The following is a 27,425-nucleotide window of genomic DNA, read 5'->3' as shown; positions in this document are numbered from 1 at the left end:
TTTTACAATTTGAAGAATTTGGTGTACTTGCTGATATTCATCAATCCTTGAGGAGTTTCTTGGGTTGGATGAACAGGAATTGCGATTGTATTATCAGCCTTCATGACTACTTCAATGCCAGGACGATTTCTCTTAAAAACTTCAATAATTTCTTGGAACACGTCGTCACTGTTTTTAAAGTTGACGAATGTATAACTCACTCGTTGTGCATTGGTGAGCTGTATGCATTGCTTGCAATGTAAATTCTTTCCAACTTTTGATATTTTCACAAGTTGAGTGAAAGGTAAAATCATCTTTTGGCAAGATCCACTATTCACTGTTGTTGTAAAGCAAACAGAATCTGAGAATACATAAAATTCTCCAATCAGCTTGGAATCAAACTCGGTGCAGCTGTACTTGTTAAGCAACCTTGTTTCAGCTTTCAAGTTGAAAATCTTTCGTACAGATTCTGAAACAGGATAACCCTTCTTGATTACTTTTGCTTGTGTATAAGCATTGGCAATGTCAGAATCATCTTGTTCATCTTCTTTAGTGGTACTTGTTCCCATAAATAATAATTTGTTAACAATTGATGAATCTTTGGATTTGAATTGACTTGCATTTTTGAGAATAAACGCTTGAATCACTTCAAATGCTTTTTCACGATCTTTGAAACAAGAGAACTGGAAATCCTTATCAGATTTGCTGACAGTAATGGAATTATCTAATGATCCTGCACCAAATGTAGATCTGTAAACGCTCTTAATTTTTCCTACAGAGACCTTAATGTAATCGATTTGAGTATTATATTGTGGTTCTGAAGAGGTAAAGAGTTGAGCTGTTCCTCTGAGAGCATTCAATGGATTGAGATAATCCAACATGGAGTATTGCTTGTTTGAAGATGTTGTTTCCATGACATCAAGTTTGAATAATTTGATGAGAGAAATAATTGGAATCCAACTAATACAAATATCAGGCGAGCTCAATAAACACAAGAATCCATCATTTCCTCTGAACATACATCTGAAAAAGTCGGTGATAACAAGTTTGGTTTCTTCCTCAGTGACACCAGCAAGTTTGGTTGGGAATTTCATAAAATTCATAAATTCTTCCCCGAGCTGACCTGCAAGACCTTTCTTACATGATCTCACAAAGGCATCAAGTCTGAATGAAATATCCTTGATATAGTCGCTCTTCTCCATATCAAAGAATGCTTTTTCGATTATTTCAGATTCAGTAGCAACTAACTTTTTGATTGCTTCTTCCTCTTGTTGCAAGAGAGTCTTTTGGTGTTCCAATTCTTCAATTTCTTTGTTCAGTGATTTACATTTGAATCTATTGTTCTTTCTCTCATTTGTGATGACTCTCATTGATTTAACATGTTTGTACTGCTTCTTCAACGATTCAACTTCTTTCTTGGTGTTTTCAAGAGCTTGTTTTGCCTGTTGATAATTATCTTTTGAGGTTTTTAAAGATTTTTGAAACAGTTCATAGTCATCATTAATGATTGCCTGATTTGCTTCGAAGAGAGACATTTCTGAAGTCACAAATTTGTTAGCTTCGGAATCATTAATCTTTTTAGATCTCGTGTCCATGGCCCTTCTATGCAAAACGGCGAAAATATAATTCTTAGTAACATTAATCTTGTCTTTGGCTTCTTCAGCGTCTGCTATCTGGCGTTTCAAATCATTGATATCATCTGGATCATCTTTTCGAGCTAGGTCCTTGTTCATTGATTCTATCAAGTTCATAACGTCTTCAATTTGAACACTAAGCTCGTTATAATCATCAATTAACTTCTTTGTGGGGGTTAGACTTAGATTAAATAAGCTTGAAATAAATTTGAAATGCTCTTTTAGATAAACCATATCCAATCCAGATCCATTTGCATTAAAATATTCAATAAACGAGTCAAATGTAGTTTTGAATTTGTCAATCTGTGACTTGTTAAGAGTTGGTTGTTCTAGAGGAGGTATTGCACATTCTTTTAATTCATCAATAAGCATCGCAAAAATATTTCTTAACACCACAGCAAATACCTTATCATTCAACACTGTATAAAGAGTTGCTAATTGATCATCCAAGTAGTCGAACAATGGTGTCATGATATCATCCAAATTCAAATCAGATAAATTTTGCGATGAGGGTGAAGCTAATTTTTGAGAAGAAGAGCTTGCCTTAAGCCCAGGTGAAGAAGTTGTAGGCGTTGGAGTTAAGGGTTTGCTGATTTTAGAAATTGCATCCAACAGGGACTCTTTCATAGTTTTGAAAATTAGTTGTGAAAGATGGTTGTTCATCTTGGTTCGAATCATGTCTTTGAGAGAGTTGTGCAATACTTTCATGGTATCATGCATCATTGCCATTCCTTCAAGAAGATCATCTTTCTTTTTCTTTGAAAGTGCAGAACCAGTAGTCGTGCTAAGATCAATAGATTGAGACTCCAAATCATCATCCAAAGTTCCTAATTCATAATTTTCATCAATTTGGCTTACTAATTCTGATTGTTGTCTCAACAATTGTTTTTGAATATCTTCTGCTAAAGTTCGTACTTGGTTGATGGATTCTAAAATATTATTCATACAGAGACCCATTTTAGTAACAATTTGTCTATGAACGTCTTTTCTCGTTTCTTCATATAATTTTTCTTCTTGTTGCTGTTGCAGCGGTGTTGTTTTTCTTCTCAACATCATATCCTTATACTTTGCACTCGTCCTTCTATTCACATATTCTTCTTCAATTTTTTTCATTTTCATGGTACAATCTGCAAAGATGTTGTAGGTCATATTGGCAAAATTTTCAATCACAGAGGCAATCACATGAGTATAAGTAACATAAATTAATGGGAGAGTTTCAAGAGAAGAGTTTCCTGTTCCAAACTTTGACGAAGTGGACTCTTCAAGAGAGTTAAATGAATCAAGAATGGATTGGTTAGAAAATTGAGCAGGGCGTTGAAGTTGTGTCTGTAAGAATTGTAAACTTGTTTCTAATACAACCAAACTCTGTCGAATTGAAGTAAATGTGTCCACAACTGCTGTCGTATAGGTGACATCGTCAGTGATGGGTTTCCAATCGCTTATATCAATAGCTCTCTTACACCAATCTGTTGCACTTTTTTCAAATGTTTCAATCCACTTGTACACATATGGAATAAAAATATCTTTAAGAGCATAAGGTTGGACATTGGCATGTTCTGATAATAGTTGATAGATTTTGTCAATTTTTGGTGGTAAATCAAAGAGTCCAATTGGTAATTCTCCTTTCTCTGTATAGCTCTTAAATTTGCTGGTTTTGAGCTTATGCAATTCAATTTCAATACAAGAGTATACTTGATTGCAAACAGTTTTCATCAGACCAACACTTGAAGGAAAGGCCATATCAAAGTGGGTTTCATATCTTGGAATGTGTTCTAACAGTACATCGATCAGACATAGTAAATGAACAGGATGCAATCCTCCAGATTCATCTTGTTGAAGAGTAGCATCCTTTTGAGCAATTTTTTGAATAATCTTATCTCGATAATAGTTATAGAGATTAACCATGCTATTCTCGATACCTTCTTTCGTTCGAACACTCAAAGTTTTGTAACCCATGTTGTGACCATCACAATCTTCCAAACATGTGAATGCATGTATGAGTGATGTAGTTTTAACAGCAAATATAACAATAGAATCCATGGATTCATTCGCAGATTTCCAATGATTATCAATAATGAAATTAAGTTCTCTATTGATGGTCTTGGCTGCCTGAACAAAAAGGGATCTTTCTGAGAGAGATAGGTAGTATCTTTGAATGACTGGGTCATCATCAAGAAGACGATCTTTTTTCTTGATTTTTCCTGCAGACATTAAATTTCTTGCAATGAGTGTTCTTATTAAATGCAACAAACACTTATAAATATTTCCGATTTCTGAATAGGTATGCTTAAAGGTTCTTCCTAATTTTTCGAGAAGAACTAAAAATGCAAATACACCATCTCCGTATCCATAAAAATTTGAAACAGCTTGAATGACTTCCAGTGATTCATCCTTGAGAGTGAGTATTTTGGTTTTCATGATATTCTCTGAAGATTCTTCCTTGTTTTTTTCATCCTCTTCATCTACAGTATATAATGAATATTGTAAAATGCAATCAACAAACTGTTGCATGATCACATGTCTGTACTTGAGATCTTCATCCGTATCAGCACTTATGTTTTGAATATCCTTTTCAATGGAGAGATTAAATTGCTGCAATGCTTCACTGATATTTTTCTTCTCAACCTCTTTAAAGTTTTCATATTCTCTTTCATTCTCAAAATGATGTTGACTGTAGAATGGATGATCATCATCTGCTTCAATAAATCTATGATAACGAGTGGTACAAGTCTCTAACAAAAGAGATTTAGGTCCAATCTTTTTTAACTCTCTCAATTTGTAATTTTTCACACCATCTCCAACATAGCAAGCATCAGCAATGAGATCAAATAGAGTATGGAATTTGTCGGTGGGTCTTTCAGTTTCAACATCATAGTACATGACATAGACAGCTTTAGCAGCCAAATCAAACGCTTCTTCTCTTTGAGTTTTGAGAATGTTAACAGCTGTTTTTGCAAATCCTGTAATGAAAGCTCTGACATTTGCAAATGAATCTCTCAAGGCAACACTATGCTTATCCAAGTCATACAATTGTTTTGTAAATTCAACTTGTTCTTCACGGTTATTAATTTTTTTCACTTGAATCTTGTTTTGGCCAATGGTCAAGTCTTGTGGAAGGTCTTCCATCATCAAATCGCTACTGGCGTCGCTATTCTGCAAATCAAAGTCATCCCCATCCAACAGCTCTTCAAGACTCAATGTTGGAACGTTGGGGTCTTTTCCATCTTCTTTCTTTGTTTGTTTAGTTTTGATCGTACCAATCACATTATCCACAATTTCATGACCTTCTAACTCTTCAAATGCGTTGGCACTATCGAAAGATACTTGAGACTTATCAGATACCTTTCCAAGCTTTTTCAAAGTCTTTGAGCTTTTCATCATTGGTATTTCATAATTGTCAATAGTATTTAAAATATTTTGCATAATTTGTATAGATAGTCCTTCTCTTTCTCGGTCATGCTCTAATCCAACAACCGACAAATAGAGAGATTCAAAGGTATTTCTGAACTTTTCAGCATGTAACCGAGCTGCTGTACAAAATCCATCCGTATAATTAGGAAACATTTGAATCATGGTTGCCGCTTGATTGAAAGCCTCATCGTGCTTCTCCGGGTTATTATCCAACATCAAGGCTTCAATATGATGTCTCATGTATCTCTTATTATTGGGTTCCAATAAGACCGCTTCAGAAAATAATTCTTGAGCTTTGAGTAAATCTTCATACGAATGATCGTCTTGATCAATTTCAATAGGATTTGACTTTTTAGCTCCAAAATTGAAAATACTCAATTTGCTAAATATGGAAGAATAAAGATTTTCTTCTTGATGTTGATCTGTTTCCTTTTGTTCTTGTTTCTCCTTCTTAATCTCTTCCTTCTTTTGTTTGAGATGAAGCATGTATCTTTCAAAGAATATTTGTCCCTCTTCATCTTTTTCTTTTGCCGAGATACTTTTTGCCTCTCGATCGTAAATTTCCTCTTTGAGTAAAAGTAGAGTTTCAATACTTTCGTCTTCTTCTTCGCCATCAAAGGCTAAACTTTCTTCAATAACATCTTTTGCTTTTTCATAATCACACAATTCAAGATAAATGGTTGCAAGAGTTGCATACACTTCTTCACTCGTATCGATATCTGCTGCCTTTTGAGCATCCACGAGAGCCAATTCAGGTTGAGAAAGTTTCAACAAGACTCTCGCTCTTCGACACAAATATTGAGCACAATCTGAATGGAGTTGAATAGCAATGGAATATAATTCCAAAGATTGTTCATAATTTCCATTATTATAACAATCTTCTGCGTCTCTTGCTCGCAGATAAGCCTCATTCCATTGACTCTCCAATGTAATTAATTTCTCTAATCGTTGGCGTAGAGTTTTATCCTTTGGATAGAGATCCATACCATTCTGAAGGACTGCCTTTGCTTCTGAAAAGTTTTTGAGACTCACCTGAATGTCAGCACATAGCCGTATCGCTACAATGTTCTTGGAATCAAACTTCAACACATTCTGACAATCATCGAGCGCTCTCTTGTATTTCAGTCTTTCATAGAGAGCTTGAGATCGTGCTAATAGATAATTAATATTGTTGGGTCTCAATCTCACTGCCTTGTTCAAACAGCTAATGGCCACATCAAATTCACTGGCTTCGATGGCTTGCATTCCCTCCTCGTAATGTTTTTCTGCTTCGTAACTTGCAGTTTTTAACTTGACATTGTGCCACACATCATTGAGAGGAGTGTTGTATGGAGATTCGGAGAGAGCAACATTACATTTTGCAACACTTTCTTCCAATTTTCCTGCTTCCATTAGAGCCTTGCACAATAGAACATTAAAGTGTGGAAAAGTACTTTCCAATTTCACTGCTTGTTCGGCATCTTCAATGGCTTTGTCATAATCACCAAGTTCATAAAAGCATTCTGCTCTTTCAAAGTAAATAGATGCATAATCTCTGTCGTCTTGAGTTCTTTCCTCAGTCTCACTACTCTTTAATTGCAAGGCATCAGAAAAGAAGCTAATGGCTCCATTAAAGTCTGAATTTGATTTAAATTCCATTCCAGATTTCACTAAAAAGTCGAACTTTTCTCGTGCCTTTTTAAATCCTGTAATTCTGTTGGTCAACTCTTCCAACTTTTCTAAATGATCAGGATTTAAATACAAATGACGTTCATAATCTTCAAGTTTCTTCTTCTTTGGAGCAGTATGCCTAAATGACATGTCCTTTAAATAATTAATGGCAATATCAAATTGTCTCATGGAAGCATAGGCTCGAGCTCCGAGAGAAATAGCCTCAAAAATAAAATCAACATGAACTCGATCGACCGTATTTTCCTTCTTCTCTTCATCAAGTTCAGAGCCTTTACTTCTCTGGCTCAAATAGGACAAATATAAACCATCGGTTATTTGTTTCATGACTTCAATGGCTTCTTTGATATGCGCAACACTTTGAATGTAATTTCTTAGTAAATATCTGCACTTAGCCTTGGAGAAATAAAAGTCTGCCACATAGGGATAAAGTTCAATGGCTTCATCAAGGAGTTGAACAATTTGTTCCACTTGCGAAATGATCTTTTTAGAGGGTTCCAAAGTGGTAATATTGATCTTGTAGAGCTTAATTTTTGAATTCTCGTTAACAATTTCATTCTCAGCATCTTGAAGTATAAAGAGGGCTCTCTCATATTTCATTTGAGCCATTTGCTTCTTTTTGTATAAATCTTTGGATTTCATCAATTGTTGTTTGATATTGGAATTATCGGGAAACATTTTCAAAGCCTTCTCCAAAACTTGTATCGAATGGAAATATCTCTTCAAGAATTGCAAGGCAACACCTTGTGCCAAATATCCTTCATAGCTCTTTGGTGCGATTCTTGTCGCTAAAACAGCAACCTTCAATGCATGAAGATATTTCTTCTTTTCAATCAAAATATCAACCTTGTCAGCGAGATACGGTATATTGGTGGGATCCATTTCTATCACTTCGTTAATAGTCAAGAGTGCATCTTCAAAGTTTGAAATTTGTACTAATTGTTTGGCATACTTGGCTAAATTTGAAGCCTTTTTTATGGCCTCCTTCTTCTTTTCAGCGTCCTTTTTTGCTTGTTGTAGTTGAGCAAATCCCTCACGATCCGAAATACCGTCCATATCCTTGTATTCATCTGCTGCATTGACCACTTCACAATTTTCAATTCCTTTCTCTAACATCTCAATAGCTTTGGGTATTTTCCGCTTCGATAAATAGCAAAGAGCAGCAATATAATATGCCTTCCAATAGTCTACTGCCATTTCAATCACTTTCTTAGCATATTTGATACTGGACTTGTAATCTGTTTGTAAATAATAAGCTTCTGATAGAGCAATAATGTACTTGATTTCAAAAGGTTCCCAAGAGATGACTTGTTTTAACAGTTCAATCGCTTGATCACAATCGGTCTCCACCACATCTGCACTCATTTCCTTAAATAAATATTCTTCAAAGAAAGTATCCAGCGATTTAGTTTCCTCTTCAATGATCTCTTCTTGTTCCTTTAATTTTACAGCATCCAGCTCATTCAGTTTCGTCTTGTAGGAATCAATGAGCACCTTGGCAGTCCTAAAAGTACCATCCACTAGTAAACTCTTATCTTTCTTTTGCATTAAAAAACTCTCATATTTCTCGAGCTTTTCTTTTAAATATACATCCTGTGGTTTTTCATTCTTAAAACTTAGAAAATCAGTAAAACTGAAATTTGACTTTTTGACCTTTTTCAAAAATTGTTGAACTTGTTCTTTTCCACTCTCAATGGTAGTGAGACCACTATCGTATTGTTTCTTTCTCTCAAATGCGGTTGCCTTGACGATATAGATGGAAGCTAACCAAGAAGCAATAGATACAAAGTCAATATTCTTCTTTTCTTTTACATCTATCATATCGAGTGATTCAATATATTTCAAAAACTTGTTGGCATCTGCAATTGCCTCATTAAAGTTTCTTTCTTTTATCCGACACTTGGCTCTAATTTTATAACATCGTAACACCAAGTTGCTTGGAAAATGTCCTTTCTGCGTTTTTGATTCTTCCTCTGAAATAACATCTGTTAGTATTAATCGTGCGGACATCATATCATTGCGTCTGAACAAAATAATTCCCTTCTTCATTTTGAAATCTGTATCATTGGGAGCTAATCGTAGACCTTCATCAATGTCAGAATTGGCCTTATCCCATGCCTTCAATTTCATGTAGCAGTCTGCTCTTGTTCTGTATGAATCAATGGCTTTTGGATTCTTTTGAATTTTGATCGTTTCCGTCTCAATGAGTCGAATCAATTGATTCTTTTCTTCTTGAGTTTTGTCCATCTTGACATCCTCGTAAATATTCTTCTCGGTCGTTTTCAACTCATTTTCTGCCTTTTTCACAATGTCATCTTCTTCTAAAGAGTTTTCTTTTTCAATTCCGACATGAAGCAAATCAATGAGTTGTTTTGCACTTGCAACAGCAATTCCACTTTGAATTCCCTCTTTGAAATTACTACCACCATTCACATAGACCAAGTCTTCCTGTTCATCATAAATCATGACATGACCCTTTCTTGCAGTTGGCCATGAGTCTTTGAGTTTGATCATTCTAGGGACTGGCACAAAGGATTCATTAACAAGATCTAAAATATGACAATCTCTTCGGTGTGTTAAATCTCGAACACCTCCAAATATTAACAAACATCCTCTTCCAATATTTACAACGGCAGAACAATATCGTTCTTCAGGAGGTTGGGCCAGGCTTGTTGCGACAGAGCCATAGCTTGTAGTACTTGAGTAAGTATAAAAAGGAGTAAATCGAGCAATTTCAGACCATGCAGTTTTTCCAGAAATTTCTAACTGTTTTCCAAGTCCTTTGATCTGTGAAAAAGTAGCATTAGTGACACCCTTTGTGACGTCTACCATTTTTGTTATAAATCCCTTGTCTTTGTCATCTTGTGCACTTTTCGATGGATCTGTTAAACAATGCCATTTGCTAGTGTTAAAATTAAATGACCACACGTCGTTGTAGCAAGTTCCTCCTAATTGCTTAGTGTTAAGTTTTTCTGTTATTTTTCCTATATACATTGCATGAATATTGGAAAAGCCAAACATAATAATCATATGATATTGATTCTTCTCGATGGTTGGCATTTTGATTTCACTCTTATCAATATTCTTATTTTTTAACATTTCATTATACAATTGTTTTGCTTGTGTTTCATAAATAGGACTCATATCTATCACAACGCCAGAATGACCATATCTTGGTTCTGGAGCCTTAGTTTTATCAAAGGCTACTTGTGTCCATGTTTTTGTTTCTAAATCGAGACACCAAAAATCATTTAATGGATCTGAACCACTATCACCACCGAATACCCACATGCAATCATTGCTGTTAAAAAATATGAATTGTCGTCATTCATATATTTCATTTGTATATATATATTATTCATTTGATATATATTTCATTTGTATATATATATATATTATTCATTCGTACGTATATATAAGTACAGTATTATAAAAAACAAATGAGTTTGATTCATCATCATTCCAACAACAATTAAAACATACTAGAGCAAGGCAGTATGCATCTTTCTTCCACACGGTCTGCTTTGTTTCGAATCAATGTCACATTTTGTCCATTTCCATTGTGAAGTATCCAAAACCCAAACATCATTCAAATATGCACTTCCATCATATCCACCAAATAAAATTACTTGTTCTTCCATGACATATTCTTCTGTTTTAGTTGTTGGATTATACTTTAACATTTCAGTTTCCCAAACAATGCTCGTGTGTCCTTCTCGAGCTGTTGGATATTGAGGTCCAGTCGATGTTGTGGATTTGTTTATTGTAGATCCACCAAATCCGAACATTCCAAACATTGAAGACTTTTTCGCTTCATATGAATTTCCCTTTGACACGATGGAATAGGTCCACTCTGACATGATAATTCATTATATTGATTCATGAGAGTGAATTTTTCAAGATGTTCAAAACAAGATGCCAATAAACGCACATGATTGAACATGTAAGTGTGTGTGCGTGTGCGCGATTGAGTTGTACCTACCATAGTCATTTGTTGTTGCATTCATTTGACTAAATTTAACAATGTCATTGTACTTCTTGGAGTAGGATGAAACACCTCCGAATATGAAAAAACAAGATGGATATCGTTTTAATTTGAAACATGAATGATTGACACGTTCTTCGAAGAAGGCTTCATCATCACTTTCAGGTTTAATTTCACCTGATAGTTTCCATTCCATCCTCTTTGATTATAAATAAATAAATTTTCAATTGTTGAGATGATGATGATGACAATAAATTGTTGTCGGCAAAGACACTTGTGAGTCACACGGTGAGGTGTCTGAATTTTTTGTTTTTGGAATGAAAATAGAGGTTGTCATCGTGACGAATAATAAAGGTTTGATTTCTTCGAATGATCGAATGATGATGAGATTGATCAACGGTTGAAGATGGACCATTCAAACAAACTGACATGTCGATATCATGTAAAGCCTGATGTGTTGATTTCAATCAGTAATACTTCATTCCTGTGACTCGAACGTGATATTTATAAAAATTTGATTTAAATTTTCAAAATAAAAATCCATTTACAAAAAAATGCTTGCCGTCCCTGCTTTGGTTGGACAAGGGCTTCATATACCCAACCAAGAAGATGTAAACATTACAGATAATGTGGAAATTGTTGAGGAAAATAAGTCCGATTCCGACTCGGATAATGATGAATCAAACACAAACGGTATTCCCGAAGATGCTCTTTGTAGAATTTGCAAGCAACCGCATACTGAAGAAGATCCTCTCTTTCATCCTTGCAAAGTATGTTCATGATGATCAGTTTGTTATTTAACAACCATACTATAATATTATTTATTGGAAATGTATGATGAAATTTTTAGTGCTCAGGAAGTATCAAGTACATCCACGGAAGTTGTTTGATGGAGTGGATGAAGCATTCAAACAAAGGCAAATACTGCGAAATTTGCAAGCACGAATTCAAATTTGCAAAGGTTTATTCACATGACGCTCCCAAACAATTGTCTCCTCTTCAGGTTTTGCTCGGTGCATTTTCAGTGTTGTTCAACTATTTGAAGTCAATTAGTAGAATTTTACTTGTAATTTTTGTTTGGATCGTGCTCGTTCCTTTCATTACTTATCAGTTTTATAGGATTGTGAATATTACATCATTGAGTCAAATTGCCGGAAGCATTTTAGAGTGGGAAACCTTATTTAAAGACTATGGTATTCTCACTTTCTTCAGAGACTGCACCTTTGGAGCTACAATTTGTATATTTGTTTTACTTCTTGATTTGATAACTGCTGGGGTTTTAGAATTTATTAAATCGAATTTAGAGTTACTGGAAAGTTATATCAACCCTCAAAGACAAGCACCTCAAGTGAATGCGAACGACCAAAACAGCTCTAATGAAATAATTACTCTAAAGGATTTGATGAATAATCAACAATTGTTACAACAAGAGGAAAATAATGATGAAACAAATGACACACCGCAAGAAGAGGCCAACGAAGCAAGAGTGGAGCTAGAAGAAGCAATGGAAAATGTTCCTCAAGAAGGTTTGATCCAAAATCCTCCAATGGTGGCCAATCCTCTTCCTCCTCTTCAGAATGCCAATCAAAATGGCGCAAGAGAAGACTTGGATCTTGATGTTATGATTGGTCTTAAAGGTGACATTTCTCACCTCTTTGAAACCGTTGCCCTCGTATTATTCCTAAACTCCCAACACATTCTATTGTTGCTGTTCCTTCCCCTTCAATTTGGAAGATTTATTTGTCATCAATTAATTCACCGTTTCGAAATTTATAATATTATAGATGATTTACTCAATCAAGATATCACGAACAACGGAACAAGCACATTCAGCAATATTACTCAAACTTTGAAAAAGTTGACAAACGACACTATATTCCAAAATATCAATCCTGCTAATACCATGTCCGTAAATTCATCATCCTATTTAGACTCAACTGCATGGATCGTTGGAGAAAAGATTGTATATATATTAACTGGATACTTATTTTTAATTGGCGTGATTTATTCATTTGTGTTGCTAAATTATCTATTTCATAACTTCATATCCAAGAGGTGGTTCCCCATTTGCAGCTTAGCCAAAAAAATCGTGTATTATACCATGTACATTATTTTACTCATGAAGATTGCAACCATTTTGACCACAAACTTTATTGTCATACCTCTTGCTATTGGATATTTATTATTTTATTCTACAGATGAATTTTTCAAGAACACCACCATTAACATTACTGCTACGATGGGATACAGAATCAATGGTAATTCCACATTGCAGCTAAACCAAACAATTACGGATTCAATTGTTAACTTAACTGAACCAGTATATCACTTCATGGAACATTTTCATTTTAATTCAACGAATATTTTACGAGAATTGGTATTTGGAGTCTATGCTTCGGTGAAGCCATATTCACTGGAGATTATTCTCTCTAGACTAGTCATATTCTTCAGTGTGGCATTTGTTTACTTTGTTTTTGGAATTATTGTTGTAGTTGTTGCAAGCAGCTTTATCCAAATGCTTAGATCCTTTTTGTCCAAACGCGTATTATGGTTTTTGAGAGATCCTGATGATCCCAACTTTCATTACTTGAAAGAACTTGTTACCATAAGCATATTTACTCACATGAGAAGAATTACATTTAGCTTCTTTTTCTTATCAATTCTTATCTTAGCATTAGTAAGAACACCACTGAAGATGGTCAGATTTTTGTTACAAGACTACAACTTCTTTCCCTTCAAGATAGGAACTCCGTTGGGAGAATACGGTCGAAACTCTCTTATTGAGCTAACTATTGATACCTCCCTACCCATCATCATTGTCAACTATATGCAGCAACGATGGTTCAATCTTCAGAAATTGAAATGGGTGTTAAAACGGTGGTTTGAAATTGGCGGTAGTTATCTTTCGCTCGAGTCCTACTTTTTTGATACTCCAACTTCAACAACAGTTGCTGCTAGAGACATCAATCTTCAAAGATCTGTTCGATATCCAAATCACTTTCCGTTAAGAATATCTCTATTCATTCTGATTACTTGGTGTGGCTTGATCGAAATAATATCACTCTCGATCATTATTCCCTTACTTCTTGGAAAGTTTGTACTCGATAATGTTTTAGGAACTCTTCTCGGAATTGAAATGAGAAATCATTTTTACACTTACATGATAGGCCTGTACTTGTTTAATGGAATTATGTACATTTTGAATTATATTTACACGGAACGTTCATTCGAGAAGATCATCAAATGGGGAGCTATTATTATCAAGTGTTCCATACTCTTTGTTCTATGGTTTATATTGGTTCCTATCTTAATTGGAAGTGCTATTGAAATGAGCATTGTCGTTCCAACAAGATTAGCAATTGAAATACTTGTTAGTGAGAACTTTGATGACTCACTTACAGGCTCTCAGCCAGTATTATTGCTCGCAGAAGTTTGGTCTTTAGGATTGTTTTTCTCAATTACAATACTCAAGCTTCCTGATGTATTTCCTGGATTGCAGAATTTTGCTCAAGAGCTCAATAGAGTTAAGCAAAATGGTTTTCGTAATGTGGAGCTGATACGAGTTGTGAACAATCTCATTTTGCCAGTGGTGTACCACTTGGTGCTGTTCCTTACAGTTCCCTATGTTGTGAACAAAACCATTTTGCCTTTCTTTGTGTTGCCTCAGACCCAGTACCATATTTTCGTATTTAGTTATCCCTCCATTGTTGCTCTATTGATTTTAAAGCTTGTTGTGCAAGCCCTTACTAAGATTTACAACAAATTGCATGACATTGTTATGGACAAGCTGTACCTATCTAAGGAAGTCCTAGTCAATCATGGTGAGGTATCTGCCAACATGCCAGGTGTGATCAATAACCAATAAAGGATTTTTCATTTATTCAAACTTTGGGCTGATTCGATTTATAAAATAGTTTATTACTAGTTTGTTGCTAAAGTTCTCAACGACTCTTCATCTACTTGTACAGAATTATTGTTCTTTCTTCTTTTCCGATGGATGCATACCTGGATTATAGTTTTGTTTTGGTAAATTGAACAATCCAGTATCAAAATCAGGTTTTGGATCATAATGAGATCCCATGACTCTATCCCAAAACGTGAAATATTGTCCGTAATTGTAGTCATATCTAGTGTGATGAATATAATGATGAAGTGCTCCATTGATATACTTGCTTGAAGTCGTTCCAAGTCTGCTTCCTACAAAGTCAACACCGTCATGGATGTTAATTGACCAGCATTGAACCACAATAAACAAGAAAATATATAACTTAGTTTGCATTGGGAACAAATAGGCAAAAATGTGATATGGCAAAGCTTGAGCCCATCCATCCAAAGGATTAAAAGCAAAGGCAGCAAATGGTGTGACAACCAACCACTTGTGGTGTGACTTATGGATGTACTTGTAGATGAGAGGGAAAGTGTGCTCCCAACGGTGAATCCAATAAATGCAAGTGTCAGTGAAGAGGATGAATCCAGTAATGATAACAGCATAATACCACCATGGATCGTTCTCTGCTTCCCAATAAAGCTTGCTGTAACCTTTCAACTCTCCGATAAAGAAAGGAACAGTCAGGAAAGACAACCAAGGAATGGCAAACAAGCTCATCTTTGCTTCCAACCATTCTTGACCTTTGAATGGTTGAGGTTCGTGTGGTGGATGGAAATAGTCTCTAAAGATTCCAAAGAAGATGAGATATGACAAGCTTGTGAGTAAAAAGTATCCTACAGTTGCGACCACAGAGATAGAAATCCACAACACCAAGAATTGCGAGATGATATCCATACTGTTCGTGGCCAAAACGGCATTACGAATATATTCGATTACGGAAGTAAAGGACTCCAAATTTTCTGGAGTTGGCATGGGAATAATCTCCATGACTCTCATGATATCCAATGAATTCATTTTCAATCGATAGTAATAGGCTTTTGATCCAAAAATCAACGTCCGATATTCACTCTTGATAGTGAGCGAGAGCAAATTCAGTGATGGCCGTGAAGCAAAAGCTTTAAATTTTTTTTGCAAAAGGAATTTTCATGTTTGGTTTACGAACGAAAGCACCGAAGATTGCGTTCTCCGATTTACTCGTACCCGCAAGTTGCTTCTCCAAGTGTGTGTCGAACAACAACAATAATGCAAGAAGGAACACACCAACAAACAGGTTTTTTGGACTGAAAGCCTAAAAACCATTGTCGACATAGGTTTCGCTTGTGTTTAGGTGAACTATGCTCAAAACGAAGAGCTTTCCAACACGTTGTTGTGGTCGTGTTGATCGTCAGACAGACAACAGGTGGTTCGGGAATGTTTGATTTTGTCCTTTTCTGGCAAAATGACGAATCTCTTTTTTGACCTAATTCGCTCCATTCATCATTTTGCCAGAAATATGTTGTTCGCAATCCGGATTGGCGATCAATCAGAACGATATCAAAGAAAATATTACGAGTGTAGTGTTGAAAATTTACATCTCTAATACTAAACTACTATCATACAATATTAGAATTTGGTCAATTTCTCTGCCAATTTCTTTACGCTACCCATGCTAGTGTTTGATGAAAATAATTGCTGTGAAAGCTCCTCAGCATCATCTTGTGTTAAATCTGGATAGAGTTGAATCAGTAATTTACTCATGTCTTCCTGTTCTATGAGCCTATCCGTTCTGTTGTCAAATCTTTTTCCTTTATCTGACGAATAATTGTTGTAAAATAACGAAATAATTTCTGGAACAGATGTCGATGGTTCGTTCATGAAGTAATTTCTTGCGAAATTTTCAACTGAAGCAAAACCAACATATCCATATTTATCAATGTCAATGTTGTTTTGGACTTCTTTGAGAGTAATACTCGCAAATTTCTTCCGATCATATTCTTTCAATAAATCGCTCACTGCAGTGGTTTCAATTTCCTCTTTGCCTGGCTTCAGGTATTTGTGGAAGAGATTGCTCAAACGTTCCGAATCAAAATCAGACATTTTTTCTGGCTTGAAAGAAGATGGGAGAAATTCGCAAAAGCAACAGTTTGTTTTTGAAATATATTATATTTTTGTGTTTTATTTAGTTAAGGATGGTACCCTTGAAGTTTTCGACAAACCAAGCCTTGGCATCCTTAGCAGTCAATCTGTGTTGAACGCCAACCTTTCCTGGAGCTCTCTTCTTCTTTGACACTCTCAAACCTGGACGACCCAAAACTGCGAAAATATCCATACCGAAGATACCAATGTTAGGATCATACTTCAATCCGAGATCGATGTGTTCTTGAATACCGAAGCCAAAGTTTCCTCCGTCAGAAAAGTTCTTGTTTCTCAATTCAAAGTCCTTAACTCTCAAAGCGCGTTCCAACAATTCGTAGGCTTTTTCACCACGAACGGTAACGCTCACTGCAATCTTTTCATTTCTTCTAATACCGAATGAACGGATGGTCAAACGAGCCTTGTGATAGACAGGAACTTGACCGGTTAAATCTTGCAAGACTCTTGCAGCCTTTTGTAAACGGTCACCACCTTCACCAGGAGAAATGTTCAAACAGAGCTTTTGAATTTGGACCTTTCTCATAGGATTGTCCTTCTTTTGCTTGACTTCCTTTGGCTAAATATAATATAATCGCAAGAAGAATAGTTGATGAGTTTGAATGAGTTTAAAGGAGGAATGAGCCAACAAACTCGACCTAACAAAAAATAGAATACGTACCATTGTGATTGGATATTTTGACGTATTTTTTTTCAACAAATTTTTCAAAAATTATTGGTCAACCTGACAACAGAGTTTACAATGGAAGCAAAAACACAGAGCCCAGGAAAGCATCAGAAACTTCTGAAAGAGATTTGATGATTCGTTTGAGACCGAATATTGAATTGATAAGATCCAAAATTATTATTTACTGCGCAGAAATTAGAACCTTTTTCTTGTTGGTAAAGATTCTTTCCTTTCCTTGACTATCAGAAATTTTTACAAACAATATTAATGCAACCAACAAGCTCTTCTTGCCAGGCGGGAGAGCAGGTATCTGAAGGACTTGACTGGAAATGGAGTTGTTTTCCTTCATTCTAGTAAAGCCAAGAGAGTTTCCAGAGAAGAAAACGATGGGCCTTCTTGGCAAAGTAGTACCTACTAGAATGCTTGTTCGTGCCACCAACTCTTTCTCGTTGTTATTTTGCACGTTAAATTGAATGATATCACCAGGCTTAAATACAGGGATAGGTTTTTTACCTTTTCCAACATTTGAGGATGTAGTATCCTTCTTTGGTGGAACATCTTTCTTGTCCAAACTGAAAACAACCTTCTTTGGATCAAATCTAGAGATGTCTGTCTGAGTGCCAATGGCGAGAGTTTTGGTATTTACATTGGATTTGTCAATACTGAGATTGGACATGGCATTGATCAAGCTTTCTTCACTTGTGGTGCTCTTCTCATCACCAAGTTTTTGCTGCACTTGGGCTGCCTTTGTTACTTGCCTGTTGTTTGCATCAACTGTGTTGTTGTTGATTTTAAGGGTTATCGTGGGTTTGAAATTGGAGAAAAAGGAGGCATGTACTGGTTTTGCAAGTGGGTTCTTGGATTTTTCCTGTTTCGATCTCTCAGCAGGTTCTTCACTTTCTTCCTTCTTTTTCTTTTTTTTGAACATTCCAGAAAGACCTCTCTTCTTTTCTTTCTCTTGAGTTTGCTCTGCTTGAACATTTCTCACATAATCTGCTCCAAATGTCATTCTAGGTTGGCCTCCAAAGCCATCCAAATCAGAAATGGAAGATGCTTTGGATTCACGGCTTTCAACAGGAGAGCTCCAAGTATCTTGAAGTGGAACAATATTTCTTGAAGAGTCAAGAGATTTGGTTGGCACAACGTTCTCATTCGTACGCATAGTAAACCCACTAAATGCTTGTTGTTGAGAGTTGGAAGAGCGTCGATTGAGGGTTGTTGTGGTTGTAGTGGTTGTGGCCCCACTGAGAACAGAATTGCTAGCAGAGTTCGTCATAGCTGAAGGAGGAAGTGTTAAGTTATTGTATGAGGATACAGACAATGAAACACCAGAGTTCATCGATGGAGGAGGAGGAAGAATGGTACTGCTGCTGCTAATGGATGAGGGTGGTGGAACACCATAAGAAGAGCTGCTTGACGAAGATTTCGAAGCATTAGAAGGAAGAGGAGGTAATGGTTTGGACAATCCAGAGTTCTTCAAAAGAACATTACTGCTTGCTCCAGAAGCAAACTGTGATTGTTGAGATGGAACAGACATGGATTGGAATTGACAAAGGTCATCTTTTTGGTCTGATGTAGGTGAAGGCTTGGTCAATTCGAAGGTATTTTCATAGGCCAGTTGATGATGATCCTCCCATTGAATTTCTTCTTCATCTTCATAGGCACCCTCAGATTCAGATTCTTCATCAAATAATTCTTGGCTCGTATCTCCTTCTCCACCACTGGATGATGGTGTAAAGTAAGAGCTGATCCCAGTGATTTCTCGGAATAAATCATCGTCATCAGTCATGAATATATTTGGATCAGGATAGTCTTCGTTTGAAGTTTGATTCAATTGATTGGCAGCAAGAGCTTGTTCTTCTTGCATTAAAATTTCTAACAATTCTTGAACTTGTTGATTGTCATATTCTTGGCCAAAATCCATGGTACTATCGTAATTATTGTTATTAGGAGTCACATAAGAGCTGCCATTCGAAGAGGAAGAACAGTTTGGAGTTGAATAGGGACTTTGTGAATGTTGGTGTGGAGTTTGATAATATTGTTGTTGCTGTTGCATGAGTGCCATGTTATACTCAACAGTACCAGGAATTGAGCTGAGCTTAATATTCTTATACAAAGCCGTTGCAGTGCTGTTTTTACCATGATTAATAATACCAAATGGAATGCTTTCGTATTTGTTTTGAAAAAATGTATGAGTTTGCTGTTGTTGTTTTAGAAGTGAAAAAACGACTCTGAAAATAGCACTTTCACCTCTTTTATAGCCCTGCTTTTCCTTACTTGTATTGAGCTTGGTACGAAAAGTCATTGTAGTGAATTGATTTCCATAAAATCCTAATTGTAAAGGAAGTTGTATGTATAATGATTTTCCATCAGTTTGAATTAATTGAGATATTGATTGTTGGTTTGTTTGATTGTAAATTACAAAGGCGTCGTAATCCTTGAAGAGATTGTTCGAAGCTGATGGAGTGGTCGAATTTGGATCATTTGAAGAACATTGCACCCACTGACATGTTTGCGAAATGTACTTTTCCAAAGTTATTTGTAATGCATAAACAACAGTAGATAGGTAGGCAGGTGGATGTGTTTGTGGATAGGTGTTGAGTATTGTTATTTGTGCATCCATAGGATTGGTCAATCGATAAAGTTGGATTTCGCATTCAGGAGATGCTTTGGTGTGAAGTGAAAAGTTGACGTTTTGAATATAAAAGTCCATCACATTTTGAATAGAGCCCATACCATTGGAAGCAATGGTACCTGTTGGTGATGGAACTGTCGAGCTGTGATACGATGAGTTCGAAGGCGTACTAGAAAGAGGAGACGCAGACGTTGTGTAATATGAAGTGTCGGTCACATATCCCTGTGATACAGACTGGGGGCTTGGAGTTGTTGTGTTATGGTTGTTGTACCCATACATTTGTGGGTTAAGTACTCCTGTCGTGAATGTAGAGGAAGTAGAAGGTAGTCGGGTTGTCATCGATTCAATGGTGATGATAGAGTGCAGAACGGATATCAGAGTGATGAAATCACAAAAAATCAATGTACAGCTCGGTTTGATCACACACAGATGCTATTAATTAAAAACTATGGTGATGATGATAATAATAATCGAATGAACGGATTAAAATCAACGTAGGAATATTAACGAAGATGATGTTGAGTTGTTTGGAGATTCAACCAAAAATTTTTTCGGAGCGATAGATTCTGTCAGTGCACTGTGAGCAGAGGGATGTCAAGCCTTTTTTATGAGTCGCCTAACAACAACAACAAACTCACGGTTGAAAACTTTGCCCGCTATAACCTTGAGATCGTTGGGAACGTTCCCTTTTCCTTTTTTCCTTCTATTTTTACTGAAGAAGCGTTGGATGAGCCAACGACTGAAAGAAAAGCTTGATTTTCGAAAGAGAAGGAGTTAATCAAGTGTTTGTGTGGAGCAGAGGGATTCCTCCTGGTAAAGCTATTCTTCTTTTATTGAAGCAAATTTCAAAATTTTGATTGTTCCTATTTGGTGCCGGGATGAAATTTCGAGCGTTTTACTCGATATTGAGAGACAGGAGACAAGCATTTATGTGTATGGATTTGGACAAATGTCTGGATATCGAAGACAGAGCTAAGCTTATTTCCATGAGTACTTCCTCTCGCACCACTTGTTTCCTCAGCGGTGGGTTCGCCTATCCAGAACACATGGTTGTGATGGACTTTGGTAAAGACCAAACAGATAAAAATTCTGTTGAAGGTCAAGAATTATGTGTTAACCTTAATCGTGGTCTACCACAACAAAACACCAAACAGACATGGGTATCGAAGTACTTAGACGTTCACTATTTAAACATTATACCGTTCTTTTTAAAGAATTTCTCACAGTCTTGCATATCTTCAAATACCTTAAAAGCCAATAAATTCCACATATCCAAAAAATCATTATTCAAGAGCCGTTCGTATCTAAAACTAGATCCACATGTAGTTCCAAACATTTGAAAAATAAAATATCGTCGTTTTTCAATAGGTTTTTCAATAAATGTTGATAAAGGGTTGTTCACTTCTGAAATATATTCCAACAGTGACATGAAACAACACGTAGATATTGATTCGCAATAGTCAGAAAAGTGAGTTTCCAACCATTCAGTATTCATCACTTCTTGAACAGATTCAAAACCTATGTCTAACGTGACACAGGATGTGATTTGATAAGAAGTAGCAGTTTCGATTGCATTCGTCAAATGGCCAAAACCATCCAAAAACGCAAATATCAAAAATAAGTGTTCAGATGAAACATATCCCAATGATGGTTGTGATAAAATCCCAAACAATGAACCCCGTTTTGTATTGATGGGAATTGAAAATTCTCTACATCCATATTTTTCCAAACAATTCAAAATGTCATATTTCGAGGTAACGTTGGCTCTTTGAATTGCATCCTTAATCTGTTGAATTTGTTCTTTGTTGATTTCTTTAAGGCGAAGTTCGTGTTTCAATTTCAAAAAAATGTTTTTGTAGTTCGAAAACATTTGATCAGGAAACGGAATAAATTCGACCCAATCAAAACATAATTGCAAAGCCATCTGTTTTGTCAAATCATTGGATCTATCGAGAGTTGGATACAACAGAGATTTCACTACATTTTTAGTTTCTTGAACATAATAATTACAAAAATCTTCCGACGCTATTAACTGGTTCCAATATCTGCAAACAAAAATCAGACACTCAAATAGAAAATTTGGAAACTGAAAAGAAAAGATTTCAAACAAAACATCTTGAGGAAGCTCCGCAGCAGGAGTCTTCCAATTTGAAGATGACTCGTCATCAAATGGTTTTTGGTAGCAGACGAGTGATGATTGCATTTTTTTGATTGGTGGTCTCAACAAAGCATTTCTCTTCAAATTCAACAGACCATTTACACCCAACCATCGATGGAGTGACCATGATGTTTATCTATTTAACAAAAGAATGCATCTATTTTCGATTGATTAGGAAGGGAAATTTCTTGCAATATATTATAATTTTTTAAAATGGAACTCATTCATGCTTTACACAAAAGATTGTAAAGTAAATTCAGAGGTCAATGAGATTGATGGTCTGATTCTACAAATGTTGAGGACCTGTGTTCATTTCGTTCCTGCATGACTTTTCATGAAAACCAACACTTGAAACACTAATTTAGAAAAATTTTATTTTAGGTAGGAGGGTTTCATCGAGTAACGACAAGATGAAAAGCAAGAAAGCGTTGTTGTTGTGGATGACTGTTGAGTCCCAGGTCTAAATCTCTCGACTCGATAAAAATAGCCAAACACCTCACTTCTGCATCATCTCGTATTGATTCACTCCGGAGTTCTCCTCGGGTCTGACCGTCAACTGACACAGTCACAGACCTCATCTCCAATCCACAACACCCTTCGACACTCGAATAATTGTATTATAACTCTTGAACCAACCTTTCATCATCATGAAGCCATCATCATCTCTACTCATTTCAATGATAAAGGAGCATCTTGTATCGCCCTACATTTCTGAACAAGCAAAAAACAATCTTCAAAAATACAAACCTTCCACTCAACAAGATTATTCAATAATTTCCAAATTGCTAAATCCCTATTGGAATTATGTTTCAAGTTTAATACCAAATTATGTGGCCCCTAATACAATTACATTGGTTGGGTTTATAGCCGTTGTAGTGTCCTATGTCATGACTGTGACGGCTGTCCATCAAAATTGGAATCTCAAAAAAAGTGGAGAGATATCGAATGAACAAGAAGGAACGGGACTACCTTCATACATTTATTTAATTAATGTATTGACTTTGTTTTGGTATCAAACAATGGACGCCATTGATGGAAAGCAAGCACGAAAAACTGGAACTTCTTCTCCCTTAGGAGAGCTCTTTGATCATGGGTGTGACAGTATTAATTCATTAATGCAAACAGTATTAGCTTTGGCGCCATTACAATTATTAACTGCTAACGAAGAGCCATGGATTTCGTTTGTGACACTTGTATGTGTCACTTGGATGTTTTTCATTTCGATTTGGCAGCAATTCTTTACCTCTGTTTTGAGTTTTCAGAATTTTAGTGGTCCAACGGAAGGCCAATTTGTGGTCATGTTTGTGAATGTGATGGCCTTTATATTTGGTCCGAGACTATTTAATGAGAATTTGTTCAGCATTATTTTGAAAGATGTTTTTAGAGTGTCCATCGATGTCACTTCTTCTCCAACTCTCTTTGCAGTGTCACATTCTCAATGGCTCAAATTGAAGTATCTAGTAATTATGGGAATTGTCATTTCCACAGTTCCAAGTATTTTTGGTATTATACATTCTACCATCAAGACATTGAATGAATCAAAAGATGTTGAAAAAGCAGATAATGAAGTTAGAAAAGATATCAAGACCCCAGTTTGGAAATCATTATTTTCGTATGGATTTTTCTCAATTTTATTTATTGCGTGGATGTTATTTTCAACAATTTATTCATCGAAGAAGAGTTTACTTCATTCTCATCTCTTATTAATTTTGTATATTTATGGCATGTATCATGCTTACATTGTGACAAGATTCATACTTGCTCGAGTTTGTGATTTGGGAATTCCATTATTCATGAATATTCTCTTCATGCTCGTGTTCGCTTTTGGAAACTCGTTGCTGGCAGGATTTAATGGCAAAGAGACTCTTGTGGATGAATCTGTAGTGTTAATTGCTCTTGCTGTGATCATTACTTTAGCGTACCTTCACATGGCTTGTAACATCATCATGTCTCTCACTGAACATTTAGGGATTTATTGTTTTAGTGTTGAAAAGAGAATGTCGAACCACCACAATGTCACGAATTCTCCTAATAATAGCGATAGTTGTGGCAGCAAATAAACGTACAATAAATGATCAATAGGTGTGTGCTTGTGCAATTTTTTGGATAACCTAAAGGGAGTTTCTGGTGAAAAGAACTTTTGATTCTAGTCCATTATCGAATTGAAAACTCAGCTCACTGAAGTGCCAGTGAGAAAACCTGTTGCTCACTCAAAAGCCTACTCTGATGATCCGAACATTCTTAATTCCACTCTTCTTGAAGAATTTGGTTTTTTCTAAAAATATGAATCCTTATTACTTCCATGTAACGTTTAATACAAGTGACTTCCACTGCATGCACATGTGTGTTGTTGATGACGCAGAGATCTTGTTGGTAGAAACCATGGTTTGTCCAAAAATGGATAAACCATTTATTACCGGTTTCTGTAATGGCAGCAATAGATGACCATGAATCCATCTACACTCCACTGATAAGGAACAAGAACACAGTGAGAGACATGATTCCAATCCATACTAGGAATGAATCATTTAGATGTCTGGTACCTCCTCCTCCTCCAGTACACAACCATTTCAAATCATCTCCAAAATTCTTCCACACGCCACGATAGGGTCGATTAATTTCATTATTACTGGCCAAACATCTAAATTCGATGAGTTCTTTCGAATTGCAACTCTTGTAATAATTTTCACAAGAGGACATGCAAAGATTATAAATTTTGTTACTTTCATCACTTGTGGCATCACAAAGAGGAAAATAATGTTGACAAATATATCTTCGAGCAGCATTGTAACATTGGTCTCGTTGAAATAAACCTTGTTGATATTGAGTGTTGTAAAATGAAAGACGTGCTTGTTGATCGTGAATGAAGAACTTTTCTTCGAGTGTGAAATTATTGTATTGAAAAGTGTTTAAATTTCCAAAATTGTTGAATTCAACTTGTTGTGGTCCACTGACCGCAGTAATGTTGGATGAAATGCAAATACGAATAGAAGCATTCATGGACATGTATTCCAATAATGTCTCTGCACAAAAAGTTGTGCTTTCATTGAAAAATATTAAAGATTTTTCTTGTAAAGAAGAAGTATTTGTTGTTGTTGTAGATGATGAGTGATTAGTGAAACGAGAAAGAGAAACACATTCTCCATAACATTCTGAAATGTAAAAATTATGATCATTCCCTTCGAGTTGTTGTGAATAAAGTGAAGTAGTTTGAGTGAATAAAAAGATGAGAAGGATCAACATGATGAAAGTGACCGATACGAATAATGATGATTGAGAATGAGTATTATGAGAATGACGACGACCATTCCATGGAAATGATAATTGGATTCGAAAGGAGTGTTGTTCCTTTTGACCACAACAACACGTGGTGGTTGACAAGAGAGCCATTTTTTTGAGTCTCCTCTCTTGAAAATTCAAAGAAAATCAACGGTATTGGAGGTTCACAATCCAAGTTGTTACCCATTCTTAGATCCTTCATTCAACACCATGATCATCCATGGTTGGCCCGTATTGGATGTTGTTATTGTAAAGAATTGAAAAAACAACAACAACCCAAAAAAATGCCAGAACTACAACCACGCCCTGAAACATTGTCCTACGCAAGCGGCAGTACAAGTGAATACCATCAAAAAGAGCCATCGTCATTGGCGGTGGTACTAGAGAATGACCATGCTTCTGAAAAACCTAATCCTCCTCCTCCACCAGTTTACGAAGATGATAATCAAGATGATGATAGAAAATATCATGATGATGGTGCATACAATGAGAACCTCGACGAAGGAGGCTATGGAATGGAGGACCATCAACACATGGAAGAGAATCCTGAGGGACCATATGATGATAATAATGATAGAGGTGTCGGAGATGAAGAAAGAAATACAATGGGTGATAAAACTAGTGGTGAACAAAAAGATAATTCAAATGTAAAACCTAGTAATTCTGTTGGTAGTGGATCAGGCTCAATTAACAAGTCAAATACTGAAACCTCCTCCTATCAAGGAGGATATAGAGGCAGAGGAAGAGGCTCTTATCATCACAACAATAATAGAGGATACAGACATCACAACACTAGAGGCTACAGTAGAGGAAACTACAGCAATAGAGGAGGGTACAATAGATATAACAATTATAACAATAGTGGTGCTCGTTATAACAATTATCATCAACATAATAATTACCAACACTCTAATGATGGCGGAGATTACAAGAAACGATCCTATCAATCTTACTCTGGTGGTAGCAACAATAGAGAATATTACAACAATGATCGGCCAAATGGTTCATACAATAACAATCAAAGTTCATATCAATCATACGATAACAAGAGAAGAAGAGAAGACCATGATCAGATTCCAGCCTCTCAAGAAAAACCTTCAGAAGCTAGAGGTGTAGCTGCGTTCTTACAAAAGTCTGAAAGCTCTTCACAACCAAGAGGAGATTATAGAAAGCCTTCACACCAGTATAATCAAGGAAGAGGCTATCAAAAAGTTTATAACAACAATCAGCAAGGATATAATTATAATCGTCCTCATAATTCAGGATATCAAAAGAATCAATATCACAATGATCGTCCTTCATATAATAACAGCGGAAGTGAAGGTTATTACAGAAATTACGAATCATCCGGATATTCTTCAAGTAACAATAATCCAACATCAAGACATGACAACAATTACAATGATTCAAGACCAGCATACAATGATTACTATCAAGCAAAATCAGAGGCGACTCAATCTAGAAATCAAGACAGATCACCAACTTATGAATTGCCAATTGGATGGAAGCAATATTTTGACAAATCATCTGGAAAATATTATTATCACAATGAGCAAACAAACAAGACACAATGGGAAAAGCCTTAATGTACTAAACATTGATATTGGATTCATTGATTTGCATCATAATATAAATTATGCATAACTGTTCGATATTTATGAATTTTAATTGACAAACAACAAAACTTTGTTGTTATTGAATACTGCTGTGGATGATAATTTAATATTCAAAAAGTTTCTTCTTGAGAAAATCACAATTATCGATGAATGCGGAGTATACTCATCAATTCTCGCAATTCGGTTGAGTTGATTATGAGTGGCAAGCTCCTCCACTAAGGGAAGGCATCAACAAAATGTATATAACGATGTGTTCGAAGAACAACTTTTGGCTATGGGTAGTAAATCCAAACACCTAAAATGCTATTCAACTGTACTTGCGCGATATTGTTATTACATTTCAATCGAAAGCATTTTCTATTCAGTAAAGTAAT

At 35.8% G+C, this 27,425-nt stretch overlaps 10 protein-coding genes across 10 annotated transcripts; 3 read left to right on the top strand and 7 right to left on the bottom strand.

The window, feature by feature from the left end:
• Positions 1 to 2: 2 nt before the first annotated feature.
• FDP41_002057 (uncharacterized protein) lies at positions 3 to 10,873 on the bottom strand (the record flags this gene model as incomplete). Its single annotated transcript, XM_044705210.1, has 3 exons — positions 3 to 9,993; positions 10,176 to 10,545; positions 10,675 to 10,873. 3 exons carry the CDS (start codon positions 10,871 to 10,873, stop codon positions 3 to 5), a joined length of 10,560 nt encoding a protein of 3,519 aa, XP_044563700.1.
• A 358-nt stretch (positions 10,874 to 11,231) lies between these two features.
• On the top strand, positions 11,232 to 14,542 carry FDP41_002056 (uncharacterized protein; the record flags this gene model as incomplete). The annotated part of the gene is made up of 2 exons (XM_044705209.1): positions 11,232 to 11,447; positions 11,528 to 14,542. 2 exons carry the CDS (start codon positions 11,232 to 11,234, stop codon positions 14,540 to 14,542), a joined length of 3,231 nt encoding a protein of 1,076 aa, XP_044563699.1.
• A 105-nt stretch (positions 14,543 to 14,647) lies between these two features.
• FDP41_002055 (uncharacterized protein) lies at positions 14,648 to 15,580 on the bottom strand (the record flags this gene model as incomplete). Its single annotated transcript, XM_044705208.1, has 1 exon — positions 14,648 to 15,580. One exon carries the CDS (start codon positions 15,578 to 15,580, stop codon positions 14,648 to 14,650), a length of 933 nt encoding a protein of 310 aa, XP_044563698.1.
• A 588-nt stretch (positions 15,581 to 16,168) lies between these two features.
• FDP41_002054 (uncharacterized protein) lies at positions 16,169 to 16,642 on the bottom strand (the record flags this gene model as incomplete). The annotated part of the gene is made up of 1 exon (XM_044705207.1): positions 16,169 to 16,642. The coding sequence occupies one exon, from the start codon at positions 16,640 to 16,642 to the stop codon at positions 16,169 to 16,171; it is 474 nt and encodes a 157-aa protein (XP_044563697.1).
• Positions 16,643 to 16,724: 82 nt separating this feature from the next.
• Positions 16,725 to 17,360, bottom strand: FDP41_002053 (uncharacterized protein; the record flags this gene model as incomplete). Its single annotated transcript, XM_044705206.1, has 2 exons — positions 16,725 to 17,255; positions 17,358 to 17,360. The coding sequence occupies 2 exons, from the start codon at positions 17,358 to 17,360 to the stop codon at positions 16,725 to 16,727; spliced, it is 534 nt and encodes a 177-aa protein (XP_044563696.1).
• Positions 17,361 to 17,544: 184 nt separating this feature from the next.
• Positions 17,545 to 20,337, bottom strand: FDP41_002052 (uncharacterized protein; the record flags this gene model as incomplete). The annotated part of the gene is made up of 1 exon (XM_044705205.1): positions 17,545 to 20,337. One exon carries the CDS (start codon positions 20,335 to 20,337, stop codon positions 17,545 to 17,547), a length of 2,793 nt encoding a protein of 930 aa, XP_044563695.1.
• Positions 20,338 to 21,181: 844 nt separating this feature from the next.
• Positions 21,182 to 22,201, bottom strand: FDP41_002051 (uncharacterized protein; the record flags this gene model as incomplete). The annotated part of the gene is made up of 1 exon (XM_044705204.1): positions 21,182 to 22,201. The coding sequence occupies one exon, from the start codon at positions 22,199 to 22,201 to the stop codon at positions 21,182 to 21,184; it is 1,020 nt and encodes a 339-aa protein (XP_044563694.1).
• A 602-nt stretch (positions 22,202 to 22,803) lies between these two features.
• Positions 22,804 to 24,216, top strand: FDP41_002050 (uncharacterized protein; the record flags this gene model as incomplete). Its single annotated transcript, XM_044705203.1, has 1 exon — positions 22,804 to 24,216. The coding sequence occupies one exon, from the start codon at positions 22,804 to 22,806 to the stop codon at positions 24,214 to 24,216; it is 1,413 nt and encodes a 470-aa protein (XP_044563693.1).
• Positions 24,217 to 24,613: 397 nt separating this feature from the next.
• Positions 24,614 to 25,399, bottom strand: FDP41_002049 (uncharacterized protein; the record flags this gene model as incomplete). The annotated part of the gene is made up of 1 exon (XM_044705201.1): positions 24,614 to 25,399. The coding sequence occupies one exon, from the start codon at positions 25,397 to 25,399 to the stop codon at positions 24,614 to 24,616; it is 786 nt and encodes a 261-aa protein (XP_044563692.1).
• A 320-nt stretch (positions 25,400 to 25,719) lies between these two features.
• On the top strand, positions 25,720 to 27,021 carry FDP41_002048 (uncharacterized protein; the record flags this gene model as incomplete). Its single annotated transcript, XM_044705200.1, has 1 exon — positions 25,720 to 27,021. One exon carries the CDS (start codon positions 25,720 to 25,722, stop codon positions 27,019 to 27,021), a length of 1,302 nt encoding a protein of 433 aa, XP_044563691.1.
• Positions 27,022 to 27,425: the final 404 nt, after the last annotated feature.

The sequence above is a fragment of the Naegleria fowleri genome, assembly GCF_008403515.1.
Source record: "Naegleria fowleri strain ATCC 30894 chromosome Unknown tig28, whole genome shotgun sequence".
Classification (NCBI taxonomy): Eukaryota; Heterolobosea; class Eutetramitea; order Acrasida; family Naegleriidae; genus Naegleria; species Naegleria fowleri.
Note: the sequence above shows the minus strand (reverse complement) of the source record. Positions and strands in the feature narration are given on the sequence as shown.